Source organism: Tenebrio molitor, chromosome 6 (genome assembly GCF_963966145.1).
Source record: "Tenebrio molitor chromosome 6, icTenMoli1.1, whole genome shotgun sequence".
Classification (NCBI taxonomy): Eukaryota; Metazoa; Arthropoda; class Insecta; order Coleoptera; family Tenebrionidae; genus Tenebrio; species Tenebrio molitor.
Window position 1 is genome coordinate 14,973,008 of NC_091051.1, and position 19,960 is coordinate 14,992,967.

Below are 19,960 nucleotides of genomic sequence, written 5' to 3' on the forward strand. Positions count from 1 at the left end.
AACTATATAAGAGTTAATCCAAGATTTGCTTCTAACATATTTAAAGCCTGCACAGCATTGTGTAATATTTCACGACAAAATGAGGAAATGGAAAATGAAGTATATCAGGTCGATGCCGAAAATGAAGATAATAACAATAGAGAAGAAAACATTGATCCTCGTGGTGTACAACGATTACAACAGCTTATTGCCCTTTTTAATTAGTTTCTTTAAAACAATACAATTTTCAAATTTATTTTTATTTATTATTTAAATGTTGAGTGTGAGAAGAATGAGGTATATTCAGAGATTTCTCAAGCTGGAAGATTTCAAGCTGCAGCTTGTAGTTATGCAACTCTATATTCTTTATTTGAACTTCCAATTTTCTTTTTTTTAAGTAAACTTCTGTTGTAGTTTGGTCGACTTTTGATTTCTTTGTTGTCACTCTGGTTTCCACTAAATTTAATGGGATGACAGTAACATTTTCATTACTTTTTGTTTGTAATTCAGTGCCATCATAATCATAATTAGTTTCACCATCTTCATAATCATTTTCTACTTCCATTATGACAGGAGTTTCATCAGTTATATTAATTGTAGATGCTGGCGTCACAGCCCATGTTTCGCCTGTATTTAAGCTTTTAATTACTGGCGAATCCTTTCCAATAATATCCAAAACAATGTTATCAATTTCGTTTAGTTTTGCATTCGGGCCTCCGCCAGTTCCAGTCTTTTTCGCAGCATCGACTTTCTTCTACAAACAGATGTAACTACTACATACTTGGGGAAAAATTACACTTACCATGGTAGTTTGCCTAATATTAGGCCAAAAAGCGTCTCTTATGTACCATTCTTTTTTGTGGTATCCCAAACTAAGTGCAAATTTATGCACGTCTTGCCACCCTGCACTTTTTTTCTCCTTTGTTAAAGTAAAGTAAAGTAAAATTTGCTTTCGTTGTAACATATACTTTAAAACAGCTTTCTTGCTCTCTTTCTCAAACATTTTTCAAAATACATACACCGTAACAATGAATTATCGTGCTACTTTCAATAATGAAGAAGGTTATTATTTGAAATGTCAAAATTTTGGTTGCAAAGCCGCCTCAACTAATAAAATAATAATATTGAGCTAATAAATTATTAGTCTCTAGTGTTTTATTATGAATCATAAATTATTAGTGCTAATACATATTAGAAGTAATGAATTAATAAATATTAGTATAATACTAAAAAGAATCACATTTTATCTTTACTAACAATAACTGAAAATTTCTCAAATGATATTGGCATGAGTTTTGGTATTGATAAGTGTAAAACGCAATCAATATGTCGTGGTCATTACGAAAATTTAGAATATATAACTAAAGAAGGAGAAATCATTAAAAATTTAAATAAAGGAGAATTTTATAAATATTTAGGTATTAATGAATCAAATCATATTCAACATTCAATTATAAAAGAAAATTTAGAAAAACAATTTTATTTAAGAATTAAATCTATAGTCCATTTTTTTATTATAGTCCGATGAGCTTAGTCCGAATCAAGAAGTCGACATGACCTGCGTCTGTTTTCGACATTTGACAGCAGTGCATGACATGTGCACCAATATTTGAAAATTTATTTAGGCAACATGAGACAGATATTGTGTTCTTTCGTGCTTTCTTGGTATTTCTGCAAATTCATTCCTCCGTTTTAATTTTATCTTTCAAAAAACCGCTTCCTTCAGAATGCTTTTGATAACTATTTACATATCAACTAATAGGTCAGATATATTAAAAATAGTTGAAAACAGCACTAAACAACCACGTTTAGACTATCTTTCTTTCTTCCTAGATTTTGTTTCGGCAACGCCATGAACACAAAACAACCTCTATGAATTAGTTTACCCCCTTACCTGTTAACTTCCAGTCTTGCAAGTTTCCGCGCAATTCCAATATTGTTTTTGCAATTTACAAATTCTGTAAAAGGATCTGTCCACATGCTTTTCGTTGGCATCATACGGAGGACATTTCAAGCAAAATTAAACAAAATTATCACAAATAACGTGGTTAAAACGTAACCTAAAAATTTGACGTCGCTAGTGGAATAAACGTACAATTCGCGTCTTGCTCTAATCGCACATGCTAAAGCGAGATGCATAGTGGGACACGCTTAATACAATACGTACAAGAATTCAATAGTTTGTTTACATTATGTTGAAAAGAGATAGCAATATGACAGTTGTTCTGCTTTTTAATTGATACATCGGACTATAATTAAAAAATGGACTATATTTTAAAATCAAAATTAAACGGTAATAATTTAATTAAAGCAGTTAATACATATGCTGTTCCATTGTTGACCTATTCTTTTGGTGTTATAAAATGGTCCAAAACTAATTTACAGAATATAAATATTCAAACTAGAGTTCTCTTTACAAAATTTTGTAAACATCACCCCAAATCTGCTATTGAAAGATTTAATTTACCACGCGAAAATGGTGGTAGGGGTTTTTCAAATCTAGAAATTCTACAACACAATCAAATTGCTTCACTAAAAAATTATTTTCTCAATAGAGCTCGTGATAACACTTTTTTTAATGCTTTGGTTTCAGCGGATAAAGGTTACACACCTTTAAATTTAAGTGATAATGTAATTTCAGATATTGTTGAGCCAAATATACCTGACACTATAGCAAATATAAAACAAAAGTCTTTACATGGGAGATATTTTAAAGAGCTAGAACAGCCAGAAATTAATATTCAAGCTTCTCATGCATGGCTTAAAAAATCAAATATTCATCCTGAGACTGAGGGTTTTATATTTGCAATACAAGATCGTGTTATAAATACAAGAAATTATAAAAAACACATATGCGGTTTACAATCGATCATCGATAAATGTAGGATTTGCGGAACTGAAGGGGAAACCACTGAACACATCATTTCTTCTTGCACCGTTTTGGTTCAAAGCGAATATAAAAAACGTCATGATATATTCGCAAAAATTATACACATGAATTTAGCAGTTAAATTCAATTTATTAAAGGATACACAACCACATTACATTTATAAACCAGAAAGTTGTTTAGAAAATGACAATTACAAATTATATTTTGATCGCACAGTTTTAACTGACATTCACATTTAGCATAACAGACCAGACATTATTATTTTAAATAAACAACAAAAGCAAGCATATCTTTTAGATATAGCTGTTCCAAATTCACACAATATAACACAAACATATAATACAAAAATTAATAAATATTTAGAACTATCCGTTGCTATGAGAAATCTTTGGTGTTTAGAAAAAATTTCGATTTTACCATTTATAATTTCAGCAACAGGAATAGTACCGCAATCTCTTTTTAAAAATTTAAAAATTTTGGACTTAGAGAACACATTGGTGGTTGAAATTCAAAAAGGTATATTATTATACTCATGTCACATCGTGAGGAAATTCTTTAACATTGACACAGAACATAAAACACAAAAAAGTCAAAATGTGGAGGCGAGACGCCGGTAATTATGTTGATAAGCACTGCACTATTACTTGATAGTATTATCCGTAATAGTGTATGTACTCCGGCAAAATTGCCGTGCCGCCGGGTGGAGGTGGGATACGATATTATTGTGGAATAGGGGCCAGGACTGACCAACTCCCTGGCTTACCCTTACCTACCCCCTGTTATTTTTATATTCATACTTTCACATTTCGTTAGTGTCGGCAGTCCAACTTTGTCCCAGAAGGTTAGTTTCCATTTAAAGTATGCAATTGTTACCACCACAAGTGTTGTAAGAAGAGTGGCACAGTCAATAATGAAACTCGCCATTATTACAGCTGAGATAGTTAATATTAATAAATAGTGAAATTTGCAATTACATATTTTTATTACTTTTTACACCTTTGAGATTTTGAACTTTTTGTCGAGCAGTTAACCTCCACATCACATTGTGAACATTGCACGGACCATCTTGGTGTTAAATTATGATGATGATTACATAATAGAAACATAGTCCTCGTCAAGGATGAGATCAAAATAATTTTGATATCAACAAATTAAAACGACACATTCAAGGAACACCCGAAATGCACGTATTTTAAAATCAAAAATCATTTTTAACAAAAATAGTCAAAGCGAATGTTCGTTAAGATACGTTAAGGCACACGGACGTGAAGGCCTAAAGGCCCCTACACACGGACGTGGATACCTTGAGACATCCACCTGCATACGTGAACGCGTAAGCAACGTCATCAATGTGGACGCAAAATAAAGCCACGTTGTTGAATGGACAATCGGAAGAACAAAGAACACCGCGATGATGTTTCTGTCTTCGTCAGAAATTTTGCTCGGCTGACCACTTTTCCGATCTGTACACGCAATTCAAAGCGAACGGTTTAAAACATGGCGGAAGTTACTTCGGTCCCAAACCGTTCTACATCCCCACCGACGCTGAACTGATCAAACACATAATGCAGATAGATTTTTCGCATTTCGTCAATCACGGTAGTTACGTAGACGAAGAAAATGACCCTTTTAGCGCCCACCTGTTCAGCTTGGACGATGCCAAATGAAGAAATATGAGAGTAAAACTGACGCCCACCTTCATTTCCGGAAAAATGAAAAGATGATGTTTCAAACTTTACCCGATTGCACTGTTGGTTTAACGGAGCTAATAGATGACAGTGTCATTATGAACGAAGCCGTGGACATTAGAGTGGTTTTAGGACGATTCTCGGCTCTCACCATGAAGGAGCTCGCCGCCCAATGTTTCGTATTCTTTCTTGTCGGATTCGAAACGTCGTCTACAACCGTGAGTTTTGCACTCTACGAATTGGCCACAAATTCTGATATACAAGAAAAATTAAGACAAGAGATCATTCGGTAGTATCTAGATACGACAACCAACTAACGGATGACGAAATTAAGGAGGAAATGACTTAGATGAACCAAATTTTACACGGTACGTGTGTTCCATTTTTTAAACAACTTGAAAATTATTTTCCTTTCTACGGAGACGCTACAGACCGCACTCGGTCTTATTGAGACAATGTACCAAAGATTACATCGTTCCTCAAACAAATATTGTTATAACAAAAGGAACAGATGTTGCGATTTCCGCACCGAGATCTTGAATATTACCCAAATCCAGAAATATTTGATTCTGAACGATACTCTGAAGAAAATACGAAGGCACGACGGCCTTTCACATGGTTTGCATTCGGAAAAGGACCTAGACTATGATTGGTGGGTCTTTATAGCTGTTGTTGCTAGATTTCGTTATCAATTCTATTTATGTACTTATTTAGGTTTACGGTTTGGAATATGCAGAGCAAAGTCGGACTAACCACTTTACAAAAAAATTACAGGATCAGCTTGAACAAGAAAACCAAAGATCCACTCGTGATTAGCAAGAACAGTTTCTTTCATCACAGCGGTAGAAGGTAATGTTTGACTTGACGTAGAAAAAATGAACTAATATGTATTAGTCACTCTCATCAATTTACTTTTACGAGTTACAATGTAAAAAATAAAAAACTTTTATGTGGATGTTTACGCCACCGTAGAATAAATAAGTAGTTATGATAAAAATAATGCTAGCAAAAAAAGTATTTTGCGAACTTAAAACGTGTATGTATTGTAATTGTAAATTTCAAAACGATAGCGGTACAAGTGATTCATAGCATTTTCTGTTTTAAGTTACAGTGTAAACATTCGAAAGAAAATTCTGGTATGTCCTTAAAATATATTGATCGCCAAAAACAGCAGAGCACCCAGAAGGGATGATCGTACGAATTTTAAATTTTGGTCACAATTTGAGATTGGGTAAGATAATGAATGATAACAATTTCAAAAAAATCTGTGCTTAGGAAATATGTACGTATGTTAAAAAATTAATAATGCGTGGTGGTATACGTCGTCCAGCGAGAGATTGGGAGATTTTAAATTGTATTAAATTAACCCAACACTACAAAATACACTAGAATACATTAATTAGAGCATAATTCCAGGGCAAAAATGTTACTGCTTGAAGGGTATATTTCAGATTTTACGTGCCCTAAGTACTACTTTCTCTACGTAGAATTTAGTGATTTTTATGTCATCAATCTCTCGCTGGACAAACTATATCTCCTCGCACACGAATACGATTGCGGTATTTCATCCCAAGCTCTTTGAATTTGAACTCGCAGTTCAGCCAAAGTGCCTATGGGCGCTGGAAAATCTTCGACTCTTCTGCCAATCATGTGCCATACATGTTCAATCGGTGATAAATCCGGGGAGCTTGCAGGCCATGGCAGTAAATTGACGTTATTGTCATTAAAAAGTCTTTGTGTTACTCTTGCAACGTGTGGCGTTGTCTTACTCAAAAACACCTTTGAAGGTATGGTAACAAAACTGGCTCCAAAACTTCGTTGATATACCGGATCGCATTCAGACTTCCTTGAATGAAGACTAGAGGTGACCAGCTTCCAAACTATATTGCACCCCAAACCATAACACCAGGTGTTAAACCAGAATGGCGTCGAAGTGCGAATTGCAAAGTCCTCTATGTCTCCTGACAAGCAACCGTCCATCAGATTGCCATTGGCAAAATCGAGATTTTGATGATTTGGTGCTATTCATTGACCCAATGCTTCCTCAGCCTACATCACTCGAGCCTAGCAACTCGATGCTCTGGGGTTAAAGGAAGCCGAACAATTGGTCGGTATGATGCTAGACCATACGAACGGAGTCTGCGATAAATTATAAATTGTTCGCATAGCCACCTGTCTTTCCAAAACAGCCCTCCAAGTAGCCCCCACCGACCGAATTATTTCAAACCGGTTAACTGAAGCCAGTCGCCGAGACGCCTTTCTTGACGTAATTCTTGGCCGACCACTACCTCTCCTACGTCTTTCGGAGCCTTCGTTGAACCAAGCCCTCCATGCTCGAATAATTGTAGAGTCACTTGGACCCAATCTTCTGGCAATGTCGCGAAAGGGTAATCCGGCCTCATGCATTCCCACAATTCGACTCCTTTCAAAAGGAGTTAATTGATTGTAATGCTGATCACGACGAACGCGGCGCATGACAACGACACAAGTAAAGAACATCAACGTCTAAACTGTCACTAATCATTAACTTTGCAACACACGGGGAAAAAAGTAGGTACTATTGGGGACACGGAAAACTGGGCAGATGTGTCATTCAGTTGTCAAAATTTCTAAACCATACCTTAGCTACTCATAACCAAGCTTAAGTTAATTTGACAGTTTTTTTTTTAAATATCAATCATAATGACAGTAAAGGTGCATTTACATTGACACTTTTTGAAATGACAATAGCAGACTGCCCAGGATTCCATGTCCCTCATTGTACCTGATAAAAGATTAAATACCAGACAAAAAACATCCAAAAAGTTTGCTGTTCATGATAAAATTTTAATCATTCATTCCTTCATTTGAGTATACCACCCAAATTTCAAGTTCGTACGACCATCCCTTCTGGGTGCTCCGCTTTTCTTTTGGCGTTCAGTGCATTTCGAAATAATCGTAATCTCCCAATCTGATTCCTTTTACTCTCAACATTTTCAAACAGATATGTTTCACAACTCTACAATCGTTCTCTTGGAGATAACTGCAGCAATTTCAATAGGACTAATCGCATATTTTAAATGGAATCTGACGCACTGGCAAAGACTTGGAATACCCACCTTAAATCCGACTATTCCCTTCGGGGATTCGAAAAAACTCTTCTACGGACACTATTCACTGGGTGAACAGTTTCAGCAATTTTACAGATACTTCCGATCAAAAGGACACAGACACGGCGGCGCTTACCTGGGCGTGAAACCTTATTATATCCCAATTGATCTCGACATCATAAAACATATTCTACTAACAGACTTCGACCATTTCACTACTCGTGGCCTCTACATGGACGAAAAAAATGATCCTCTGAGCGCGAATTTATTCTGCTTGAAAGACCAAAAATGGAAGGACATGAGAACGCAATTTACGCCGACATTAACCTCCGGCAAGATGAAAATGATGTTCGACATCTTAGTTGAAGTCTCGGAAGAATTCAAATCTACGATTGATGAATACGCAACCAGTGGTGAAGTTTTTGAAGCGAAAGACGTTTCGGGTCGGTTTTCGACAGACGTTATCGGTTCTATCGCATTCGGCATAAAGTGTAGCTGTTTGAAAAATCGTGAATCACCATTTTGGAAGTATGCACAGAGAGTTTTCAATGACACTCCACTTGAACGAATTATAGTCTTAACGCATCACGCTTTGCCTCACAAACTTCTACGACTGATAAAATACAAAGTAACCAAACCAGATGTGGAGAAATTTTTCATGGACACGGTCCGAAACATTGTGGCACATAGAGAGAAAAACAAAATTTACAGAAACGACTTCATGCAATCACTTTTAAAACTTAAAAACGCTGAAAAAGTGACAGAACAAATAACAGATGAAAGTGAAAAACTGTCACAGCAACCGCTTACGTTGGCTCAAATTGCCACACAAGTTTTTTCGTTTCTTGTTGGTGGTCTTGAAACGACATCTTCTACTATGACGTGTGCACTCTACGAACTTGCACTCAATCCAAAAATACAAAACGAACTAAGAAACGAAATTAATTCAGTAGTGTTCCAGCACGACAACGAATTAACGTACGCCGGCGTTATGGAAATGAAATTTATGGATAAAGTCCTTTGTGGTACCGGATTTTGGAATTATGTAAACGCAAACTCACAACATTTGTTGCAGAAACTTTAAGGAAATATCCGTCGATACCTGTTATACCGAGGCGATGTACTAAGGACTATAAAATTCCCCAAACCGATATAATTCTAAAAAAGGGCACTAACGTATTCATACCACTATTGGGACTCCATTACGATGACGAATATTACCCTGACCCCGAAGTTTTTGATCCTGAGAGATTTTCAGAAGAAAATAAAAAAACACGTCCGCCATTAACGTGGTTAGCTTTCGGTGATGGACCCCGTGTGTGCATTGGTAAGTTACAAAACGTGGCAAGACAATAACCATCAAAGTTTTTTTTAGGTTCACGATTCGGCATGCTTCAAGCCAAAATGGCTCTAATGATACTACTAAAACATTATAAAATAAGTGTAAACAAGAAAACCAGCTTTCCAATAAAATTCGATAAACATGTAGTCACGACGTCAGTTCAAGATGGAGTCTGGCTTAACGTAGAGAAATTGAATTGAATATTTCTTTTTGTTTAAAATACATTTTAATAATTCACTCTTACGTAGGTTTCAATTGACCATCAAGTGGGTATCGCCACGGCCTTGAACTACAAATAAACTATTCGTAACTACTATCATACAGGCATAAAATAATAATCGCCGATTACTTTTTAGACACAATTTATCTTTAGAGTAGACTACACCCGTGTATCACTGGTTATTATCTGGTTATTATCAGATGCGTTTAAAAATACATAAAAAGAAAAAAAATCCGCTTTTCCAAAAATAGATTACTCATTACTCATCAAGACAATCTTAAACCATATCTCTGTTCTGTTGAAGCTGAAATAAATAAAGTATTTTCAACATTTTGTCACGATGTTTCTGTTATGAATTTACATCGTTTAAAACACATTCGCAATTGCAATAAAAGCAAATCGACCGAGAAACACGTGTGAAAACAAGTCTGAACTTGACACGGGAGAATCTGCTCCATAGAAATAACATACAAGTAGTAGGACGCAAGTTCCTCGGTTCTGAACCTAGAAGCATATTTTTAGCATATTCACAAAATGTTACCGACATATTACGTTTGCTAAAAGATAAAATACATACTAAAAAATAAAAATGTTTCTTATCACTGTTGACAACGCGCAATTTTCCTGGTAAACAAATTTAAAACGTCGAAATATGGAACTTATTTGCGTCAAAACATTATTCCCAGAAACTCTAATGAATAAACTTTTTACGGGTTACTCGACGGGTTACAAGGTTTGAATTTAAAAACTTGATGCATGATTAATCAAAGTACATACATGTTAGCATCACCCTCGCTTCGGCCCGATGCGCGACGTGGTGGGCTGACCGACCTTCCCCCGTCCTAACATCCGAGGACTACCGACGGCCCAGCCCGAGCGCCCATCGGGAGACCGCGCGAAAAATCGGGGAAGAACGACATTATTCCTGCGAGTACCAATGTGAACTATTGTCAGTAACACCTCCTGTTCAAAGAAGCAGAATAAAGTGTTAAGTGAAGTCAAAGTTGAATTAATCTTTAACATCAGAAGTGGGATTGTGTCCTTCGTCTTACTTAATCTGCCTTCAGCCGACGTTATGCCAGAAGCGAAGAGAAAGCGTAATCCAGAAGCTCCCACTGAAAACCCAGTAGAGGACCAGGCTGAACAAGTAGAAATCGATAGGGAGGAACCAGGCCTTCCGCCTCCAAAGAGGAAAAGTGTGCCCTGGCAAGAAACCCTCCTCACGCTAATCGCAAACCAACAGGAGTAAATTGCGGAGTTGCGAAAATCCAATATGGCGGGGCCAACGCCCAGCACGTCCACCGACGGCACCCTGATTGCGCAGACGCCAGCACCAACGCCACCAACGTCACTTACCACGTGGGCATCATTCCGCCTATCAGAGTTTGACCCCGATAAAAGCAATTTTACCATCGAAGAGTGGTTGGAGGATGCTTCAAAACTAAAAGGAGAACTAGGTGCCAGCGACCTAATCATGATAGCAAAAGCAGGAGAAGCGCTGAGGGGCAGAGCATATCGCTACTACTGCGACTGGCGCCCGGTACGACGAGGTTGGGAGGATTTTTGTAAGGACTTGGGCGGACCGTGAAACACCAGGTGTTCGCGCTTTTATGGCGGCTACCTTAAGAAGCAAAGACTGGGAATCGCTCAGCGACTACGGAAACCAGAAGCTTCGCCGAATTTATCGTTTCAGTGATGCGTTGCCGTGGGTGACTAGACTGAGTATGGTCGAATATGGCCTTGACCATGCAGAAGCCCAAGCCTCCATACGGATCCGACAGCCAGGAGATGAGCGAGAGCTCTTAAAACTACTCTCTGAAATTGATGGGCACAGACGCAAACATCAAACTGTGGTTGACCCGCGTTCTTGTGATGCGGTGGGAACAAAGAGCGCGGCGCGTTCAACAGTCCAACGACCGAGTGTGTCAGGATCCTCTTTTCGTGGAAAGTGGAAAGTGTTTAATTGTGGCCGGGTTGGTCATCGCCAAGAAGACTGTCGTGTGTCGCAGACAACTAAAAAACCCATCGAAATTGAAAAGCCAGAGAAACCAACGGAGTCGAAGGTGTCTACCTGTACGTATTGTAAGAAGGTAGGACATATCGAGAGTAGCTGTTTCTTTAAACACGGAAGACCCAAGAAAATGTGACTAGTCCGTAAAAGACGTACGTTTAACACTACACCTATCGCTACCGCCTTATGTAACCACCAAGCTGTTTCCTTGACCTACATCATCGACAGTGGTGCCGATATCTCAGTTATAGGCAGGAGCACAGTGGAAAAACTGTAAGCATCGATGTCACCGACCTTGCGAGTTATTTCTGGACTCGGGACAGAAACTATACCAGCTATCGGCACGTGCGAGATTGTTGTCGTTCTACCCAACGTCAGCATCGATGTTTTGTTTACAGTCGTTCCGGACGATGTAATGCCTTCCAATCTGGCTACTATTATTGGTTGGGAAGTGATTAGTAGGCCAAACGTAAAAATCAAAAAGGGTACCGACGGCCTCGAACTTCATCATGACCTATCCAACACTAGGAATGTTCTAACCATCGAAGAAAGAGGTGCTTTTGATGACTTACAAGTAACAAGGCTGGCCGAACGGAACCTAGCACGACTGAAACAACTCCTGATCGGGACGCAAAAGGCAATTCCAGACCATATCACCACGGGGAAGTTGACGATCACACTGAAAGATGATATTCCGGAAATGACACCGTTCCTGACCTGACAACACGACCCTGACCGCACAACAACGTACGAGTCATACTGCCGACGCAGCAGCAAGACGCTTTGCTGTAAAGCGGTACAAGCCCGTTCTGTTTACGATCGGCGATCAAGTGGCAGTTGAGGATTCCCAACATGCAAGTGGTGGAAAGCTCCGCGCAAAATACAACGGCCCGTTTGTAATCAAACAAATTCTGCCAAATGAACGCTACCTCCTAGCAAAAAGGGGACAAAGAACGACAGTCGCGGCCCATCAACAACTTAGGCAATGGCCGGTCGAAAGTACCGAATGGCGTCGTGAGTATTACTAAGAACATAAAGACTGTGGCACTTCCGCAGGGCGGGAGAACCGCAACATAAAGACTGTGGCACATTCACAGGGTGGGAGAACCGCAACATAAAGACTGTGGCACATCCACAGGGCGGGAGAACCGCAACATAAAGACTGTGGCACTTCCGCAGGGCGGGAGAACCGCAACATAAAGACTGTGGCACATTCACAGGGCGGGAGAACCGCAACATAAAGACTGTGGCACATCCACAGGGCGGGAGAACCGCAACATAAAGACTGTGGCACATCCACAGGGCTGGGAGAACCGCAACATAAAGACTGTGTGTGGCACATTCACAGGGAGGGAGACCGCAACAAGATAAAGACCGTGGCCCGATACTACCATGAATTTTAACAACCATGATCACTACACGGGACTCGGGAGCAGTGAAACCCGATGAACATACTAAAGCATTTTTGCTGTTTCAGCGTCAGATGGAGCGAGGCCGCCCAAGGTCAGGATAGCCGTGTTAGCATCACCCTCGCTTCGGCCCGATGCGCGACGTGGTGGGCTGACCGACCTTCCCCCGTCCTAACATCCGAGGACTACCGACGGCCCAGCCCGAGCGCCAATCGGGAGACCGCGCGAAAAATCGGGGAAGAACGACATTATTCCTGCGAGTACCAATGTGAACTATTGTCAGTAACACCTCCTGTTCAAAGAAGCAGAATAAAGTGTTAAGTGAAGTCAAAGTTGAATTAATCTTTAACATACATATAGTGAAATTAAATTTATTTAATTATTTTGAAAAAAAAAACTGGGCAAAGTTACACTTCTGTTCACTGAAAAAGCATACACTTACATTTTGCTTGTGTAAATCAGATTTACGAGTACCTGATATCACTGCCATTGTCAGTGGCAGATAATTGAAATACATGTGGGCATTTCGGCGCCTCGAATTGCGTTTTGGTGCCCCGAATTACCTCATCGTACCACTTCAAGCGTCGCGCTAGCAAAGCATTCTGCGAAAAGTACCACTTCATGGCACGAGGCAGCGAGGTCTTCCCCGAAATCCCATTCTGCTGATCCGAAACTAGGACAGGAGCACGCCCAATGCACGCCCATATAAAAGGGTGACGAAGTGACGATGTATTATTATTCCGTTAACTCTGATTAAAGACGTTGCTCCTCCAGTGTTGCTTTTTAATTCAACCCCAGAGCTCAAAAATTAAACAAAAGCTCACATCAGAAGTGGGATTCGCCCTACTCACATTAAAAGTATAATTTGTGTTTAGTTGGTGTTGTGACAAACAATTATTAGTGTTTACAACGTGACAAACAATAAGTGCCAAGATGGAGCAACTAACACAAGTCCTGGCAGACACCTTGCAAGCCATTCGTCAAAGTGCTGGACGGAGTTCTTTGCCAACCACAACTGCCGAAATTCCACGCTTTGACCCGCTCCAAGAAGACAACGGAGCAGTCAAAAGGTGCGAAGAAGTGGATAAACTTGCCGAAACCTTCCAGTGGACCGGTTGCGAGCTGTTGGCCCGAGCTACGAGCGGCCTAACTGGGGAGGCGAAAACCTGGTTCCTTTCCTGGCAACCAGAAGCGAAATCTTGGGAGAACTTGAAAACCGAACTGTGTAACCTATACCCACCGAAGAAAAATTTGAGCGAACGCTTCCGGAAAGCAGGCTTGTACACCAGCGAAAATGCGACATCGTACTGTGAGTATGCCAGACAGAAAATTTTGTTGTTACGGGCCTTGAATTTCAATCTGTCGGAGAGAACGATGTTAGAACTTGTCGTTGGCGACATTACTGACGCGCAGGTAAAAATTGCTGCTTTTAATAGTAAAGTCGAGACAATCGCGGACTTATTAACTTTGCTGAGTCAATATGAATTAACGACAGCTGCTGAATCGTCGTTCGCTAAAAGAGTGAAAAGAACGGATCCCGTTGAGAGTGGTCAACAATCAAAATTATGCTATACCTGCAATAAACCAGGTCATTTAAGTCGGTTTTGCCCAAAAATTCGCAATAGAGAGACCAAGAATGAGTCCAAACCCTTCGGTAAAAATGTGAATTGTAGTTTTTGTGGTAAGGCGGGTCACTTTGCCAATAGGTGTTTTCTGAAACAAAGACGCGAAAAACAATCTGGCCCGGCGAATGTTCGATGTTTTAGTGTGAAGCTGGACGATGAGTTTTGCACAGAATTCATAATACAGGGCATGAAAGTTAACTGCCTTATTGACACCGGGGCAGAATGTAGTCTCATATCGAGTCGGGTTGCCAAAAAGTTAGCTTGTCATTTGGAGCCGGACTTCACAATGCTGAGAGGTATTGGCGGTACTGAAGGAAAACTGACAACCGAATATTTTTGTCAGAATGATATCCTCTATCGCAAAATTAATCCTGGACAGAATCCGCCCATTTATCGCGCTTTTGTCCCTAAGGGTAGTCGGCTTGGTGTTTTGCGAATGTTCCACGATGAACAGTGTCATGTTGATCCGGATAAAACATTTGCAAAAATCAATCACTTCTTTTGGTTCCCGGGTATGGCAAAATTTGTTAAAAAATATTGCGACCATTGTTTAAAGTGTATCGCGGGAAAGAAGCACACTGGTCCCAAACAAGGTTCTTTACACCCAATAGACAAAATTCCCGATCCGTTTCACACCGTTCATGCCGATTGCGTTGGCCCATTTCCTGTGACACCTGAAGGGTTCAAACATCTTCTTCTGTTAATTGATGCGTTTACGAAGTACTTGTTTCTCATCCCCTTAAAAACCGCTTACGGGACCAGAGACACGCGACAAGTTGAGAATTTACCTGAATATTTTTCAAACAACCAGGCGATTTATCTGCGATCAAGGTACCAACTTCACCGATAGTGCGTAAAAGACTTGTTGTCTGAGATGCGAATAGAACTGCACCTTATTGCTAAAAGTGCCCCTCGCGGTAACGGTCAAGTCGAAAGATACGTCTCAACCGTTTTAGACTTATTGAGAACCGAAATTGAGTCCAAACCGGCGAAGTCAGAATGGACGAGCGTGATCCCAAAATTGCAATTCACTTTAAATAATACGGTGCAAAAATCCACGGGATTCTCGCCGTTGTATTTGGTGACTGGACAGGAAATTAGCAGTCCTGACATCACGGTGTTAACAAACAGCATTTTACCTACGCTTGCGACAGGGCAAAATTTAGAAAAAAACCGTATTCTGGCATACGAACGTACGCAACGAAATGCCGCGTCTGCTAAAAAGCGATTCGACCGATCCCGAAAAGACTTGAAGAATCTTCAGCCCGGAGATATTGTCTTCCACCCCTCTGGCAATTCGCATCTGTCAAAGCTGGACCGAAGATATGAGGGACCGCTTGAAGTTTTGAAGTTGTTACCAAACGACCGAGTACAACTGAAGAACTTGGCGACAAACAGAAAGCGAGTTGTAGCCCGGGAAATGTTGAGGGCTTGGTCAGGGGAACTTGCTGAGGATTCACAGACAAAAGGTGAGCATGTGACACAATATGTTGACACGAGCGTCGTGTGTTGCTAGTTTTTATGAGCAGCAGATCGCTCTTATTAGCATTGTCGGCTCGTGTGGGCATTTGTTGACTATTATTGCTGATTATGTTGTGAGTACTTGAATATCAAAAAGCTGACTGACCAGAAATTCAAAAATCAATTTTTTTTGTGCTCTGTGGCCGCGGGAGGTGTCTCCGCTCGCCCAGGGATGTTGAACCATGAAAATTCTTGTGTTCTGTGGCCGTGGAAAGTGTCTCCACTCGCCCAGAATTTGTGCGCTGTGGCCGTGGACAGTGTTCCACTCGCCCAGACTTGTGGCTCTGTGGCCGCGGAAAGTGTGTCCGCTCGCCCAGACAGGTGATCCTTTGTTTGTGGCCGCAGGGAATGCCTCTGTAAGTCCAGACCTTGAGGTTGTGATCTGTGACCATCAGGAAGTGGCTCTGCTCGCTCAAACTGAAAGGACTGGTTTTAAGAGTATTCACGGAGCATTGTAATGATTTGAGTTAATTATTATCAGTCAGTGTCTGTCTGTGTTGATGGCGAGCCGAATGGGTGAATGAATGCAGGAAGGGAAGGATTAGACCCCGATACCTGAGATCATTTTGTCATTACAGGTGCGGCTCCCAGGGGCGCAGACCCAGAGGGAAGTGAGTAATTCGAGAACGAATTACTTGTCAGGATTGGCCGTGTGGGCATTTCGGCGCCTCGAATTGCGTTTTGGTGCCCCGAATTACCTCATCGTACCACTTCAAGCGTCGCGCTAGCAAAGCATTCTGCGAAAAGTACCACTTCATGGCACGAGGCAGCGAGGTCTTCCCCGAAATCCCATTCTGCTGATCCGAAACTAGGACAGGAGCACGCCCATATAAAAGGGTGACGAAGTGACGATGTATTATTATTCCGTTAACTCTGATTAAAGACGTTGCTTTTCAATCCAACCCCAGAGATCAAAAATTAAACAAAAGCTCACATACATAATTCGATTTCATTCGAAGTAAAAGTGCACTTAGTGCCTCCTCAATTAAGTATTATTCTTTAGTTTCAAGGTTTACTGTGGGTTCTTTTAAGTCTGGTATAATCAAAATTCGTTTGTAAATTCTTACCTGATAACTTAATATGGGTAAACATGGAAACAAATATCAAGTAAAATTATACAGCCAAAAAACTGCAAAAACCTCGTTCAAGTCTTGTATGCTTTTTCCGTGAACAGAAGTGTACACTAAACAAATACGAAAAAGCAGTTGAACCTAACAATGAAATAATTTTACATTTTCTACTCATCCTCGTTATCGTCGCTGTTTTCTAGTCCGAATCGAAATCCTCAGCCAAAATTGTTTCAACAATATGTTTCTATAGTAAATGGTAAACTTTAATGTTAAAGTAACTTTAGGCTGATTATGAAATTGGAGGTTAAATGCGTGTGTAAAAGGGCCTTTAAAACATTAAAGCTTTAAGGGTTGCTTAGGTAACAACAAATTCACCTAGATATGTAGGGGAAACCGGGGCAATGGGGCCACCAGGGGCAATAAGGCCACCCCTATATTATAAAAACCGCGTTCTTATTTCCTTCAAAATAGGGTGCTGTCATCTTCTAGAAGGAAGAATAAGTTGTATAGCAAAAATCGTCGTTGTGGTGACATCAGTTGGTGTTTTATAAAATAAAAAGCCAAAGCGTGAGTTTTGATCTAATTTTAGGTGTAAATAAAAGTAAGTATAAAAATAATTTAAATAAAGATATTGCAATGAAAATGTTTGTGTTTAATATAAGATTATTATAGCACAGTTTAGTATGTATTTGATTGTCTTATTGAATATTACAGATTATATTTTTAAAATGTTTTTAAGAGTCAAATAATGGGGCAATAAGACCACCCACAAAACAAAGTGGTTTATGTGCGTTTTTCCTTTTTTCAGATGATTCTTCATTATAAAAGAACCACCAATAAGGATCATGATGGTGAAAATTGCATTATTTGTGGTGACTATGGTAAAGGTCGCGAGACTTGGTTCAGGTGCACCATATGCGGGAAATGGGCGCATAAAGACTGTACTGGGACAGATACACTTAATGATTATATGTGTGATTTTTGTAATAATGAATAATAATCAAAGATAACAACATTTTTTAATTCTAATTCTAATTCTAATTGGTTTTGGGGTAATCAGGCCAGGCGTGGTCTCAATACCCCAGACCCTGGGGGTAATGAGACCATCTGTAGGGTTGAGTTATTTTCATTATAAATCTCAAAATTTTAAAAATTGTCCTTATCTCTGGATTCAGGTTGATAAGAAATATGTTAAAGTTTAACTTTGTCTGATAATGATAAACAAATTCACCCAAATAAAAATAATATTCATGCTTTCCCTTAAGGTGGCCCCATTCCCCCGGTCTCCCCTACACATTTATACACAATTTATAACAAATATACATGGCAACGAAACAACAACAATTGACCACATTATAAACGGTATCAAGTGGTCAGCGTCATTACTCATTAGTATTTTTGGTTGCGTACAAAATAAATTCAGAAATAAGCCTTATGTCACTTGCCCTGTATAAGTACGATATTTAGTTCGTATTGTTTCAATTTACTGCAACACAGACTAAATATTACTTAAGGATAACAATTAAGTTTTGTTTTCTTAGAAGAATTGACAAAAAAGAAGGGGAAAAAACTCTTGAGTAATAAAACTGCAGGTTACGTTCAACTGGAGACACAATTCGACTGCACTTGCAACCGGCATTCCATTAATAGCTACAGCTTTCCCAGTTTGGGCATTCGTTAATTGCACAATATCCTTACAAGTTTTTAAGCAAACTTAGATAATTGCAAGAACGTTCCATTCCTAGAGTACCTACAATACACAACCGAAGAACAATAAGAAATATGTTCCAAATAAGATACAATTTGAATGTTTCAAGAAACGCATTCTCGAATGGTATCAGATAATGAATAGAGTGAATAAATGTGATGGCAGTTGATGTCAAAGACGTTTTAGATCGCTTCATAACAGATGTGATAGCATCATGTTCCTTCGGTATTGATTGCAACAGCTTCGAAGATCGCGATACTTTGTTCTGACGGAAACGTAAACGAATCCCCAAACTGCGTCTCTTGCGGAATCAAGTTATTGGCGTTTTTGTTTGTGTTTAAAAAATGTCTGGCGCTAATCAATCGCAAATTGATAATAACAGAAGACGGTTTCATTTCAAAAAACAGTCATTAACAAATAAGAAAAATGGAAAATACATGTACATAAAAAAAATCGGTTTAATTTTATACTTACAAAAGCATCTACGGATCATGTTGAAAGGAAACCTCTTACCTGAAACAACAGAAATTGATTAAAACAGATGTATATTTTTATTTTATCTGAATCAATATTAAAATTGCTAGCTTAAATTTGTTACATTATTAAGCTGAAGGCAATGGTGAAAGTAAAAATCGTTCGCTTTGATGCGTCATCTAATTACAATTTTCACACCTAATAAAACTAAAGTCCCAAAGTTCAGATTTGAGTGTACGTTTTCCATTAGTCCATCGACGAATGAAATCGCTAAATTAGTTGCCATCTCTATATTTTATCAGACGACCTAAAAATCGAGAACATATCCGTCGAGTCACCGATGTTTTCGTCAAACGGGCGCGATATTTCCTTTTCCCAAATGGTTTGCTTTCGTTGAAATTCTCGTTTGTTTAGCTTTCTTCTGATCGACTTATTTCACGGCTCGCAAATTTCAACGTCCCTCTTCCTGCAATTCCCTTATCAAAGAAAAAATATTACGTGATTTTTTGATTTTCCATCTCGGTGCCGGATGAAATGCAATTTAAAATAAAAACATTAAAGAATTCGAACGGGGCCTAGACTTTGTGCGTGCCAAGTCGCGAGCAATTTTCACAAACCCCATAAAATTATTAAATTTTTTCGACGGGACAATAAAACACGGGAACGATACATAATAAAAAAAATTGCGCGTAAACCATGTAGCTTGACGTTTTATTAACACATAATGGGGCAGACCGCGTGCTTAAGGAGTTGGCATTGTGTAAGGAGTTACAGTGTGAATGTATTTAAACCGACATAAATATGGTCCCTTGGAAATAAGCACGCAAAGGGCAGAACACTACGCCGTCTTATCGACTGGTTGGATCTTTGACCATTGTGAAATTAATTACATCGCATAAATCATGTTGAATAATTTATTCCCGTTTATACCCGT

At 39.3% G+C, this 19,960-nt stretch overlaps 2 protein-coding genes and 1 pseudogene across 9 annotated transcripts in view; 2 read left to right on the forward strand and 1 right to left on the reverse strand.

The window, feature by feature from the left end:
• The window catches only part of LOC138133172 (uncharacterized protein CG43867), a 153,409-nt gene that overhangs the window by 77,780 nt on the left and 55,669 nt on the right, over positions 1 to 19,960 (reverse strand). The window lies entirely within an intron of this gene.
• LOC138133183 (probable cytochrome P450 6a13) lies at positions 5,491 to 9,225 on the forward strand. Of its 2 annotated transcripts, XM_069050989.1 has the most exons (4): positions 5,491 to 5,693; positions 7,541 to 8,671; positions 8,722 to 8,973; positions 9,022 to 9,225. In XM_069050989.1, the coding sequence occupies exons 2-4, from the start codon at positions 7,543 to 7,545 to the stop codon at positions 9,186 to 9,188; spliced, it is 1,548 nt and encodes a 515-aa protein (XP_068907090.1). In that variant the 5' UTR covers positions 5,491 to 5,693; positions 7,541 to 7,542; the 3' UTR covers positions 9,189 to 9,225. The 2 variants fall into 2 exon arrangements, with proteins under 2 accessions (XP_068907090.1, XP_068907091.1); XM_069050990.1 differs by lacking the exon at positions 5,491 to 5,693 and having other exon boundaries at positions 6,294 to 8,671.
• Positions 9,992 to 18,084, forward strand: LOC138133184 (uncharacterized; annotated as a pseudogene).